Genomic DNA, 14,894 nt, shown 5'->3' with positions numbered 1-14,894 from the left:
TACGTGCTACTGTAGAGCAGATGGATGAGTCAGGGGAGAAAATGCGATTACAGTGGCAATCATAACTCAGATTAGCCTTCCGCTGTTACCTCTCTGCGCTGTGCAACACTGGAATCAATCACCATCACATCCAGTATGCCGGCTCATATCGCAGCGAAAGGACAAATATTATTCTCCCCAGCAGAGAAAAGAACATTGTCTATAGAGCGAGGACGACAATAGCTCTCTTTAATAAATAACGGCAGCTATTATGATCATAAATAGCGAGCGGGGGCCAGAGGCTGTTTGTAGGGCGGGAGGATGATACATGAATCCATTCAGCATATTTCTGCTGCGGGCTTGTATCTCTGCAAACTGAGGGGATCAAAAGAGCTCCTGACAAAAGAGGCGCAGACGCAGCGCGCTGAGATGACAGCCTTCACCCATGCTAGCAGTGCACTCAGCACTAACATTGGCTGACTGGAGACCTGCGTAACCAGGCCAGAACAGCACATTCAGTCCCCCCCGCTGTTTCCTCTATCTGATTATTAGTGATGACATCAGGACATTCGCTGAGCCCGAGGAGGCTCATTAAATTACAAGTCAACTGATAGTGAAAGTTGAACACTCTGCACTTAGAATTACTCCATTTACCAAACATTTACAGCCCTAGCATGGAAGCAATAGCGTACTTTGATATGCACTTGCATGTTTTAACTCCCTCTGGATGTCACTTGATTGAGCTGTGCGACTTGAAATCGTGTAGCAGAAACTTCTTCATGCGTACAAAGCCCAAAGCACTCGGCTGGTTTGAGTATGTGATCAGTCTGTCTGGGAAACTGCGATTAATATGTTTCTGTGTGTGTGTGTGTGTGTGGTTGTGTGTGTCTGTGTCTGTGTCTGTGTGTTTGTCTGTGTGTGGTTGTGTGTGTCTGTGTGTGTGTGTGTGTGTGTGTGTGTGTGTGTGTGTGTGTGTGTGTGTCTGTGTGTTTGTCCGTGTGTGGTTGTGTGTGTCTGTGTGTGTGTGTGTGTGTCTGTGTGTTTGTCCGTGTGTGGTTGTGTGTGTCTGTGTGTGTGTGTGTGTGTCTGTGTGTGTGTGTGTGTGTGTGTGTGTGTGTGTGTGTGTGTGTGTGTGTGTGTTCAGGAGAAAGCAGTCGGCAGGTTTTTTTTTTTTTTTTTAAATTCTTCAGTTGCTTTCAGAGCTCCAGGGGAAAAAACGTTGATGTGTTCTGTGTCTTGATCATTTAAATTAATTTGAAGCCATGCTGAGAACAATATTCCATTAAATCCTTTGTAAATCACTGGCATTCAGATGGACACACATACACACACACAAACACACATATACACACACATAGCTCCCTAGTGCTTTTGCAGACTCTCTTACTCTCTGGGGAAACTACTTATGTATACAGAGTTTGAAAGAAATTAAGCACCAATAGCTTCTCATTTTACTAAAGTAAAGTTTGATTCTGTCTGTACTTTACTTGGGTATTGATTTCTTTACAAACATGTTTGACTACAATTCATGACAAATGCCCTTCCTTACTACTTCTTTCATTTTGAAAACAGCCTTTTCTCTGATGCACTTGAGCGGGATTATCTTCTTGTTTTGCATATTTCATCCGACATTGATGAAGAAGACGAAGAATTACACATAGAAAAGATGATACATTGGCACAAAGTAAGGATGATAATCACAGGGTAAGTTATGATACGATATGATACAATAAGACGCGATGATACCAACGATACGTGGCCCATGATAATGATATAAAGACACAAAGAATCTGCACTAATTATAAAACTGCAAGACAATTATATAAGAAAACATCACGATATCTATCTCTAGTTTCTTTTTTTTTTGTCCTGATCATCCTCTAACTTATTTTCACAGCTGTTCGGCTTCTTCTTGGCCAACTCACTTCTGTTCACTTCACACTCATTCAGGACATGTTTTTATCGTTGCCGTGGAAACAGAGAATGTTACGTGAAAGACCGTTTACATAGAGAAGCGAGAACTGCGACTGAAAGCTGCTGTAACTGTTGCTGTATGTGCTGTTGTGATAAGAAAGTCATGTAAATTTTACTTGGATACATCGTTGGTAAACACATTCTCTTCCTCGGGGTCTGTTTTGCCCGTTCGGCGTTTCATTGGGGGTGAGGGTGGGGGTGGTAGCAGAGAAAATCACTCCCATGATTCCCTGCCATCCTCGATGTCATCTTTTGTTTTTGTTCTGATTGAGAGCCCCCTGGTGGTGGAATTGACATACTGTTTGTGAATAATGCTAAGACAACATAAAAGCTATGTTTAAAGCTTGTCAAGATACAACAGACCAAATAATAAAACTTAAATCCCAAGAAAAAAGGCCGGGTGAATGAAATGTTGATCTAAAAGGAAGAAATTGTAAAGACAAAAAAGAGAAAACGAAACATATTCAGAGCAGCAAGACATCCCCAATCTAGGTTTCCACATTGAAGAAAAGTTACATGTTTTATGATATTCTTTCCAATAAAGCATCAAGTTCAGTCAGCTTTGGACAGAAACAGATGATATGAACGTCCTAAAGAGGATTACTTTTTAGGTCTATACTGTGAATACATCTCAGAAATTGTACTCTCACATTTTCTAAGTCAGTTAACATTTAACTGCATCAGTAAGAAGTGTGTCTAAGTTTTGCCACAGCATGCACCTTCATACAAACACAACAACACAAACACAGCTCGCTACAGTTGGTGTGACGACGGTGTGCACAAAGATCCCATTTTCTCTCCTTCTCGGAACGATCGCCATAAACTCAGACCCCGGAGGGAAAGAGGAGACATGGCCCGTCAAGACTTTTTTTTTTTTTAATGGCTTTTCCCACAGTCGCTCAGGAACACAATTGTGTTTTTTACGATGTTACTGTAAGCCCCTTCCTCTACCAAGCCGCCAGACCACAGAGGAAACTAACAAGATCCTTATGTTTAATGGACTCACATATTCATATACCAGCTGCAGTCACCGAATTGTCACATCTACGAGCAGACATTTCCCTGTAATCAAACTTAATTCTAAGCATGCTTTACACACCGCCCCTGCTGTTTCATCGCTCCCCTGATGGGCCTCAATCTCCCGCACACTTTTCCTCTCTATCACTGTGTAGGAGGCGGTGGATGGAATTGGATGGACTTTAAGTATTTGCATCTAAGTAATATCGTAATGACAGTCATAGAGACACGGCTCCATCTCCATCAGCTGTTTAACTGTGAAACAAGATTTAGGCCCATTTCAATCTGTGGCCGGTCCTGTGGCGGAGCCTAATAGTGTGTATCTTACTGCTTATCACTGTGGTTCTGTGAGCCAACAGGCTGTTATGCTTAGATAACCACAGTCATTTGCTGTGTTAAGTGGCTGATTGCTTCACAGTTGTGTTTCTGTGTGCACGTGCGAGTGTGTGTGGCATACTTTCATGCATATGTAAGCACGAAAATGTAATTTGCAGTGCGTCCCTGTGTATGTTTACTGCAGTTTGGCATGTGTGTGTGTGTGAATTTGCACATGCACTTGTGTCCAACAGCGGCAACCCCTTCCCCGCACAAAGCTTAGCCTGCTGTAGCCGGCAGCATGGCGGAGTAAGATTAAAGTCACCCATATAACACTTACTGCCAGGAGACGTGAGGAAATTAGGAGAAAATTAAACAATGCTATTTGCATACAATTACACAACAGCACGACAAACAGCTCGGTTAGCAAACGTCTGGTGGACTAAACAGCCGCGCTTCATTAACTATGCAAACAACTCTGCTGGCCTTATTCGATCACGCCTGTTTATTTGGACTGTGAGAGAAAAAAAAAGTCTGAAAAATGGCACACATTTAACTGTTTCTTTATTCCTCACTGTATGTGTGCGCTAGAGAAACAGGGTGTGATGCACCTTAAAATAAGAAACCCTTTCTGCACCGCGGGTTAAATGAGATTGCTTATGTTGGATTCATGTGTTTTTATGCGTCAGCCGACATGTGCTTTGACATTTCAGTCTGACATTCAGGGTACAATACGCTTAGCTTTCAGGTGTGTGAAATAGAAGGCGTAAACCCCTGCTGAGAAAATCTTTCCCTTTTTCTTTCTCGCACCTTATTGCTACACACACATTCTCATGCAAACCATCACCTTTTACCTCCGTTCACAAATGCGGATATTAAACCACCTATCACTTTCTCCTCCACCTTTTCATCTCAAACATATATTCACAGTTCCTCCTCCTATCTCTTTCGCTGCATCGTCCCCACACACAGCAGGCTCACCTGGTGACAGCGTCGAGGAAATATGAATGTGTTCAGTGAAGTGTTGTTGTTTGGAATCCTGCCCCGACCATGAGCTTTGTTTCTTGACTGAATGGGAAAGCTAAGCAGCCATTCACCGGCTCAGGCAGAGGTTGGGTGAAGCAGCTGCGCTGTGCTGGGTGAAAACAATTCATGAGTGCAATGTTGAGCCCGAGTGAGGCTGCAGAGTGCTTTCGCAGTATTTCAAGCTGCAGCGAGTTAAAGAGATCTGTAGCCTGGAGCAGTGGAGGAAGGATGTGAGGAGATTCTTCACTTTTTGCAGAGATTCAGCTTAAATCTTAGACCTCTTTAGCCTCTTGCTACTGCCAAAACTCTCCAAAACACACAAATACACACACACATACACAATTCCAGATTCTTGCTTTTGCTCCAACTTGCTTTTAATAAGCTCTCAAACTGCAGGTGCTGCTGTTTCTTCTGTTCTCCCTTTTCTACACAGAGAACCCTTTTTTTGTTTGTTTTTGGCATTGTGCACTCGGTTGCAAACCTTCCAAGTGTCGATGCTTTACTTATGGAGGCCTAAATAAGGAATGAGCTTAGTAACAGGGAGCTGCTACCTCCTGTTCTGATTCAACGCACTCCTGTCGGTTTGCTTACTCCACATTGCCCAAAGATCCCTCTGGGTTTACGCTCGAGTATTCACACTGCGCCGTGTTTGTACTGGATCTGTGTGTTCTTGCTCTGGCGCCTTAGTGTGTGTGTGTCAGTTTGTTTGCGCGGGCTGTATGTGTGTATGTTTCCTGTCTGTGCGTGAGGGTTTTGTTGTGTGTATTTGTGCACATGCATAGTGTTTGGAGACATGAAACTCTAAGGGCCAGCGCATCAAACAGAACCCTGGATTTGTTCAGAAGAGGTTCAGTTCAAGGCACCTAATTTGCAGATGTGTGCACAGGGGGATGGATTTTGTGCTTCATATCTGAATAATGCTGACATTCCTTTTAGCTGTGCTTGTCTTGCATCCTTAGTTCAGAGTCCTTATATCCTGCCGCTTGCAGATGAAGCTTTTACCTGAGAATAGAAAGAGGAGATAAGAGAGTGCACACAAAAATACACACGAACACCCACACTGGAGGTCATTACAGGTTGAAAATGTGTAGCAGCTCACGGAAAAAAAAAATCTATTGCATTCCTAACCAGGCCTGAAAAAGATCTATGTACTTTAAAAAAAACAACACATCAGCTGGGGTCAGGATTGACTCGAGCAGCAGAGCTGGACTTCGATAGCAGCATGGATGACAGGATCAAGCCTGTAGCTGCCCCCTGCTCACACACCCTCACACACTCTGTGTTTGTGAAAACTGCCAATAGTCCGCTAACTTTCCAGCTCTAGACAGCACAGCCACCTTTTATCTTGTCTAGACAGCAACATCATGAAAAAATTACCAGCTGCATTCCTCTAGAGATCAAAACTCCACTCAGGTTCCCTAAGGTCCGTTAAAAAAATGACATTTTAAATTCAAATGCCTGATAACCACAACTACAAAGTTGGCCTGGACCCAAAGCAGCAGCACAGGCTGTCAGGAACAAGCACAGATGCATTCAGGCAGCCACAGTGTACTTAAATATCTGTCGGAAGCTTTCTCGCTTGGATGCAGACATAAACGCATATACATCATTTTTGGTGTGTCACAGGGATAAACAGCGATGTTGCCAGCTTGTGTTTCAGACAGGCTGGATTAAGCTAGAGTGATGACTGACAGGGATTTTCATTGTTCTTGATAATGTTCAGGATGCTACACGTAGGATTTTGTCATTGTTTGATTGAAGAGCGTTTGGCCTGTTTTGAAAATGAGTGACAAACGGCTCTATTAAAGTCCAAAGAGAAGCTTTTCCTTTAACGCACACGCACAACAAGTGTGCATTGAACGCAATGCTGGTGACAAATAGTAAGGAACAGAGGATAGCTAAGAATGGCGGCTGAAAATGACAACCCTACAGCATAACTCGTCAATTTAATCGCAAAAAACAATAGCAAACTTTTTGGGCAGTTGGTCACCATACTTTGTCTTTGGAAAACTGAAGAAATATGTGGGTCTTATTGGATCTCCCTGATACCTAACCAATATTTTTGTCATCCTTGGTTTTTTGTCAGAGACTCATGATTGCAAGTGGAGATTCCACAAGGAAGCATTCTTGGGCCTGTTTGGTTTTCATTATATGCCTCCACCTGGTATCTCACATCACAATGTCAATCATATTTATTATGCTGATGATACTCATTTGTACTTCAATTCAATCTTTCATTGTCTGTCTCACTTACTGAAGAGGGCTTAGAACAGCAGGATGTACACGTATCATTATTATGTTTAAAGCAGTAGAACTTATCAAGCAATTTTCAGGTGTAATCAGAGAGGACAGATTTCTCATGCTCCATTATGCTAAGGTTTGTCATTTTGAACCCCTCCTAAGTTATTTGAGAGTTTGGATTTTTTATTGATACTGATACTATTATTACAGTAAGATGTAAGTTTTGTCAGATCCCGCTGCACTGTATCAGATTAGCAAATTTAAATGAACAAAGTGGCTGCATTTTTCATTCCATGCTTCACATATTCCGAGTATTTCCAATTAACAGAGCTGTAAGATTGTGTTGACTACTTTTTTAGTTATCTTTATTTTCCACGCAAGGCTGTTTTGTGTTATTATTAATGCACATATCCTTAAAAAAAACTTTTTCAAAGTTCACTGAATTGCATTTGTACCTTTAAGCACAGGAGAAAATGCTCTCTTGGGAGTTATTGCCCTAATATATCACTGGAATTAATTGTGCCAAAACACTGAAATGCAGACAAGAAGCGACTGCAGTTGTAATAGGCAATAACTCCAGCGAGGTGCTTTTTCTAAGTTTCATTGGGGCCACTTTGGTGCTTGTCACATTCGATTGCCCACAGACTTTTTGAGTAAGTCCTTCTTCAAAACAGAGAAAACAGCAGAGTGCTTCCCCGACTTATGGACTGGAACTCATGTCTTAAGGAAAAGGGCTCAAATCTCCTTATCTCTTCAGAATCACATCACGACTCCCACATCTGCCTCCTCCATTCACTCTAATTCGCTTTCTCTCCTAACAGCAGCGACTACAAATACCACTACTATAATGGCACAGGGAGCTCTTGTCATTATTCTCACGTCTTCACTCTTGAAGTAATTCTACTGTTGTGAGTCGCGGTGGATAAGAGCGCTGGCTAAACGCCGCAAATGTAAATGGAATTGTAAAAGAATCTCTCTCAAAGTCAAGCAAATTAAAAGTCAGACATAATTGTCTGTGGGAGAGAAATAATCAAATAATGTACTGCTCTGAAACAGCTGACACAGCTGTGAGATGCATCCCTGATGATTTTGATCATGATTAATTTGACAATGATATATTTAGTAAGATTCCTTTTTTTTGGTTTTCTAGCCATCTGTTTCCACTGAAAGTATAATTTACAGCTTTTTTTAGACTAGTCAGACTGTCTAATGTTGTAGCTTGTAGTCCTTTTCATGTGGATGTTATTAACATAAGATGAGCATACATTAACATTTAGCATTACATTAATATTTAAATGATATATGTCATGGATGGATCATACCCAGTAGAGATGAGAGCAGTTATAGATTCACACACTAATTCCTACAGCTGCCTTGGGGCTCTGTTTTTGATCCTTTTTCTCTCACTTTTTTTAAAACTCTCTGAGCCCTTTGACAAAACAAGCATGATGTTAGCTTCAAACCTGGCAGTAAGATGCCGAATAATACCCACACCTGTAGCAGGCATCTCCCTTCCTGTCTCTGTTCTTCTGATGCCACCTGCTGCCATCACCTCCACCTCCACCATCTTTCTAACCCCCTATTGAGTTCAAACACAGACGCCTATTTTTACTTTTCCCCACACACACACCACTCTCCCTTCATGACTCTCCCAGGAGACAACGCTGCATTAATTCATCCATGTCTTTGCAGACTTCACTCAAATATATATTTTTTTCCTTTTCTCTTATGGGATTCAAGGTCTTTCGGCGGAGGGTCGCTCTGTTTACTTTGTACTCCCGGGTGGGATATTTCCATTTGAATGAGCGGGTGTGTGTGTTGAAGTTTGGTTTAGATATCTTCAGGGACACCTGAGCGTGTGACGGTGTATTCCACAAGTTTCTCTTTGCATACTGAATGTTACTGCATAGATTAACAATATTGATTTTTTTCTACTTATAAGCGCATGTTTTTGGTGCATGTACATGTGGAAAAGTTGAAAATGTGTATGCATTTGTGCCAGAGGGTGTTTATAGGCATACTGTGTTGTGCATTCCTTTCATGTTAGTTCGGCGAGCTTTGAGAATCTTAACTTGAGTCACGTTAACCTTAACTTTGGGCTCACTATATAAAAGCAGCACCCCCAATCCCCCTCCTCAACCTTGCCTGGAGCACTGATAGGATGAAAAATGGAAAGAAGCCCCAAAGGAAGGAGGAGGAAGTTCCATCTGTGAGCTGCATTCAAGGACAACAGTGTTATCCACTTTGGAACAGTATGAAACAAGCCAGTGTTTTCAGCGGGGTTTGGAAATGCTGGGCTTCTGGATGAACTGTGGATGCTACTGTTGTCTTGCCAAGCCAACTGTGATGTTGCAGATTAGATGCGAATCATTGACTCCTTGTTTGTATCAGCGCCACTCTCCTTATTCAGGGTGAGAGATAATGAACAAATGTGACGGATTGCTTCTGATCATCGTTGTGCTGAATTATTGCAGCAACAGGGATTGTTTTGCAGCACTCCGGCGCCCATAAAAGCTGCGTTTAATGTGATTGTATGTTATTCAGCCCCGAGGTGTTGGGGTATGGCTTTATCTATTAATCTCTGTTTTGATCTTGTTTTCTGTTTTCCCTCCTCCCTTTTCTCTCTCTCCCTTCTGTGCCCCGTCCTCAATCATTTTGCTGTTGTTCCCTCTAACTTTCTCACTTCTCTCTTTTTTTTATCTTTCACCTCTTCCTACTCCTCCTTCCTGTCCTCTTTCATAGAACCGATTCCACCTGCAGATGTCCGCCCGTGTGCCTCCATCAACCCTGGGCACTCTGCTGCTGGCTGTCCTGCAGGGGAAAGACGGGGACAGGGACAGAGGAAGCCGGGGGGAGGACAGCTGGGGAGGAGCAGCTGTGATTTGCCCTGGGTGGGAGGAAGGAGGTGATGGATTGCTGTCTCACCTGCAGACGCACAGCGGGTCCTCGTGGCATTTATGGGATATCATCAACTTGACCCATATCTCTGGGGGCGGGGATAGAAGAGGGGATGCCAGCGAGGAGAGGAGGGAGGATCAGAGGGAAGAGGAGGCTTTGAAGATCCTCTCCACCAGTTTTCTGCGCTCCCCCTCTCCTATCTCTTCCGTTCTTCTCCTGGGATCTGACCCAGAGTGTCTCTCTTCTGTCCTGCGGGCCGCTCAGCGCCTCGCTCCATCGCTACCAGCACTGCAGTGGATTATGGGATATCCCTTGTCACCAGATTCGCTCCACACTCTCGGAGGGCCCCTTGGACTGTTGGCCTATGGGGAGGTCGGACGTAAGCCAATCAGCTTCTACATAAGGGATGCTTTGCAGTTGATTGGTCGTGCGGTCACTGCGGCGACCATGGTCAGGCCAGACTTGGCGCTGATTCAGAACATGGTGAACTGTTACGACAAACCGAACAGGCATGAGCTGCCCTCTTCTGGACAATATCTGGCCAGGTAGATGCACACACTGTTCATATATGACAAATAACATACAAACCTTATGTTGCCGATCTCTCTCAAAGTCCCGTGTAAAACTGCAACACTGCCGATATTTTCACCATGAAAACACATCAGAGTGTTTCCTGCAGGTGACATCATCTACACAAGCGTTTGGGTCGCTTGTCAACAATAAATTGATGCAAGACAGAAATTGGCTAGTTACATCAGTGCATACCACCTTATTTTCCTGATAGGTCGATATTTGTCAGAAGGGCCTATATCGGCCAACACTGATGTTTAAACAACGCAGCATCTATAAAAGTGAGCATCTTGATTTAGTTGAAATAGAAAAAGTCAAATACAAGACTTTTATTAGAATGGAGGGATGCTCAAAGACTGTCTTAAATGTGTATTGTTTATTTGATATCTTTATATATTAGCCTCCACAAAATTGATTTGATTCTTCTTCTTCTAAACCCTATACTAAACAGCACTTGTATTTTCTATGGCTGTCCCATACAGCTAATGCCTTATAGCAGCAGAGAAGAACAGTGTACTGCTCGGCTAGCACTACGCTCCCTGCTGTTAGCAAAATGTCGTGTCAGTCAAAACTAGCAAAATGTAGGCAGGCAAATTTTTATCTCCCTCTGTGTTTTCCAGTGACTAATTCAAGGCTTGATGTTTTTCAATTATGTTTTAACATTAACATCATTTAAAATGCTCAAAATGTTTAATAAGGCAGTTTTCATGTTAAGAATAGGGTTACTCAAAAACAGGAAGTCAGGAGAGCTATCCACGGCTAACATTAGCTTAGTGAGTGAGACTCTTAGTGTTAGTGTATTTTTAGGAAATGACTCCTCATGTGATATGAGCCATGTCTTAAAACAAAGATAGCTCTTATATACAAACTGTAGGAGTACCGGTAACCCAAAGCTGTTTATTAATAATAATAATAATAATAATAATAGAATAGCGGCTGTATTTTTTAAATTTCATTATAAACAAAGAGTTGCTTGGTATGGGCCAATACTTTAGCCCAGGTATCTTAATTGGTATGGGTAAGGGAAAAATGGTATTGGACTTTTTTTGGATAAAACTTGGCTTTTAAATCTGTTTGTATAATTTGGGTCAACCAAACCCTTAAACACAAATTTAGCAGAGAGCAATATTTCTTCTGTGACTCCATGCTAAAGGTCAAGATTCAGGCCAGACCCTGAGCAGCACCTTCTTGCTGGTATGCAGATGTAGAAATGTAAGACATGCAGTGCTTTAGGCTACATAGGATTACTAGTGGACTGGTCAGGGATGGATCTCAAATAGACCACAAACCCTGCAGCCTCCAAGTCACTTACAAATTCTCAGCAAAGTTCCCAAAAGTGCAGACATTTAAATCACCAAGTAATTTATGACAAACACCAATTTAATTCTCTGTTCACACCTTGGAATGTCTGTAAGCTTGTTAGCTTTCTGATAGACACTTTGGCATATTTTCTTAAGTTGCTTGCTACACTTATGGTACTGTACGCTTTGGTTTGTTGCCCTTGTCTGTCCTCTGCACCATGGGGGTGTTTCCTTCTGAGTGGCGCTGTCATACAGGGGGGTTGGGAGGAGGTCTTTATGGCATACAGATTCACAGACTGACACCAGAGAGTTTTGCCTGTTTCTCTTTGCTGCTTCCGCTGCTGCCGCTTCAATCCCTGCAGCTTTTATAAGGACCCCTGACAGCTTTCACTGCCTCTGTCAAGGTGCGGTTTATGATAACGTATATATGCATGCTATGTAAGCATTGAAATATATCAAACACAAATGCTTTCACTTAAGGCAGAAAAAATAAATCCTCACGTTTTGTACACAGTAAAAATAGAACCCTCATACTACTAAAATTACAATCCCTTTAATGCCAAATGTGGCTGATGCTGAGTGATGCACTGAAGCACCATTAACATCAGAAAAGGCCATAAACTCACTCTAGAGCAAATATCTACGCTTTGGAAGTTGACATGGACATTTTTTGAAACAGCGCAATGAATAAACAGAATGGTTCCAACTTTTACAGCCATGTAGTACTAGTGATAGAAGGATTTGTGGTTTGAGTGGGGCCCAAAGCAAATATTGAACACACACTAGTTCCTGCCAGCTGAGAGTGATCATCAACACCTCCCACATAATCACAAGTTGGATTCTCACAGTGTTCTCTCTCTTAGTGGAGCTAAGTAAAGCCTTGGGATGCCAAAACAATTTAGTATGGAAGGCCAGAGGCAGAATCAAGTGGAGTGGGAGTTGAGCTACAAAGCAATATCAATGGACATTTATTATCAGGGTGAAAAGAAGTTTATTATATATAAAGTGATTAGATTGTTCATTTTCATCTTCACTAGAAGCTTGGCTAACTTGATAGCGATGTCCGGCTGTCAGTCGGTCCAGAACTTTGGACCAGGCTGAATAATTCATCAATTGGATGGATTTATTTTTTGTGTTGTAGCGTTCCCAAGATAATGAGATGATGAGATGAGATGAGATTCAACTTTATTGTCATTACACATATACAAGTATAGAGTAACGAAATGAGGTTTGGCATCTCACCAGAAGTGCAAATAAGCAGAAAGTGCAAGAGTCTGTGCTATGTACAGTAATTACAAAATTTACAGATGTAGACAAAAAAAGTGAATTATTAGGTATATCTGGATGGCTGGATTAATGGGATGCTATAAATATAAATAAATGCTATAAATAAGTAATGCTACAAAATAAGTGTATTCTTAGGATTATAATATACAGATTAAGGTGCAGTGAGCATGCTATACTAGTTTACAGATAATATAAAGAATATGGACATAATATGAACATACTATAATACAATAATACAATAATGGAGCCTACTTTCTTGCAATGCCGATATTTTCTCTAGTATAATGACAAGATTGACATAGATGAAAGTTGAAATGCATTAAAATCTTTTGAACTTCGGGCAATGAAATGTTGTGTGTATTTAACAAGTTAGCGTTTTCCGTTACCAGCAGTGACATTGGCTTCTGATACAGCCTAAAAAGTGGTTTAAGTGGATATTCCATTAAATTCACCAATCCAATACCATAAAGCTCACTGATGATCAACCGGTTTTAAGTAAAATATCCTGTGACATTAACAGCAATGTGTTGCTGGTAGAGCGTGTTCTGTATGTCAAAGCAAGAATACATCAAGTTGTACTGATGGTGTCTAGGGGGAAATAATGGCATCAAAACAAATCTGGATTACTTAAAGCCAATTTCAACAATCCATTAACCTATCATCTGTAGCGCTATTATCAAGGCCAAACATTTTAATTTGTCTGGTAATTCGGTTTGTGAATCCGTTGTTTCATTTCAAATTTGCCAAATACAGACACTATATCAAGGCCATCTTTTACAATCTCGTACAAAATATCCTTTAGTGTCTGCATGAGATACAGAGGACTTTAACTGACTACAATACTGACACATTTATGGCATACTTCAAAAAACTGGTGTCAGTGATGTAGTAGAGTCCCCAATAAAGTCTGGTTTAGGAAGGAATACTAAGGATGGGCAAACAATACAGGAAGTACAACCAGAGACTAGAGTCCTGTTTAAATACAAAAGTCAATTTTGACTCATTTTTAAACCTCTCCTGTCCAATAATGTGTTTCCAACTTCAACAAAGTAGTTTATTGCCGTTGTTGAATGAGAATGCGCTGTTTACGATCAAATAACTCCAAGTTAAGGCCAATCATATCAAACTGAAACTTAACTTTGTGGTACACGGCACGGTAAAAGGCTGAACAGAGATTGTTTTCTTGTAAATATGCTGAATATCACAGAGTAACAAGGTCAATGTGAGAATGTAGCCTATTTTGGCCAGGACACTCTTGAAAAATATATTTTCAATATACAGGTCAACAGGTTTTCTCTTGGTTAAATTAAAAAACATCCAAATGAGCCTAAAAAGAGCCTAGAACTGTACACTAATTCATTCAATTTAAGCCATAAAGCTTTATAAGAAAATAATAAATAATGTGTTCAAACTCACTGAAACTTCAGCAGGACAACAGAGAAAGTCACTATCTCTGTAGAGGTTCAATTAGTACAAAGTCTATGCTATCAGAAATTACTATTTATGATAGAGTCCTTCCTAATATAGTGCTGGTGACCTTTGTTCCTGGCCTGTGAGGGACTGATAAAAGCAGTTGCTCTATCTCACCATTCAAACCGGTCCAGTTAGACACCATGCCCTCCAGTGTGCTCCCTGATTCTTATCCCTCCCCTGCAACAGCCAGACATGCCAATGCTCCAGAGAGCCTTTACAAAGCTCCAGGAAGTGAGAGACTTCCACATGGAAAAGGCAATTAACAGTTCAATGCCCAAGGGACGGAGCGAGGAAGGCAAGGGAGGAGAGAGGATGTCTTGAGATATAAGCAAGTGGGGAAGGTATGAGGGAGCCAGAGTAAAGATATGAGAAACTGGCCACTTTGATGTAGTTCTTCTGAATGTCCAGAATCAAAAAAAAAGTCCCTGGTTGCCTATTCCCCAAAATACATTAGAGAGAAAGGAGACAGTGGTCAAAGACAAACACATAGATGAAAGACGGGAAGTAGGAAATGGCTAACGGAAAGAAAGAAGAATCTTGTGTGGGGAAAGGATGTGAAACAGGAGAAAAAAGAAGAGAAGGGAGGGAAATTGATAGAGGGTTGTTGTTATCAGAGTGAGATCTGTCAGTCAATGCCATCTCACTTGGCACGCCTGCCACGCTGATTTTATCTCCCCTGAAGAGATTAAAACCACTGAAACAAGCAGACCTCGTATCATCCCAGAGATACAAAGTGAGAAGGAGTAAACTTTCCTCCAAACCAAAGGAGATAGAGCGATAACAGAGTGATACACATGCCCAGGACTCTCTTAT

The 14,894-nt window shown here is 41.6% G+C and overlaps 1 protein-coding gene across 1 annotated transcript in view; it reads left to right on the top strand.

The window, feature by feature from the left end:
• grin3ba (glutamate receptor, ionotropic, N-methyl-D-aspartate 3Ba) overlaps window positions 1-14,894 on the top strand; it is an 84,259-nt gene that overhangs the window by 34,291 nt on the left and 35,074 nt on the right. The window contains exon 2 of the mRNA XM_020627030.3: window positions 9,295-9,995. Within this exon, the coding sequence (XP_020482686.1) occupies window positions 9,295-9,995 (701 nt within the window). The remainder of the gene's footprint in view (window positions 1-9,294; window positions 9,996-14,894) is intronic.

The sequence above is a fragment of the Labrus bergylta genome, chromosome 18 (assembly GCF_963930695.1).
Source record: "Labrus bergylta chromosome 18, fLabBer1.1, whole genome shotgun sequence".
Classification (NCBI taxonomy): Eukaryota; Metazoa; Chordata; class Actinopteri; order Labriformes; family Labridae; genus Labrus; species Labrus bergylta.
The sequence above is the reverse complement of the archived record's forward strand: the minus strand, read 5'-3'. Positions and strand labels throughout refer to the sequence as shown.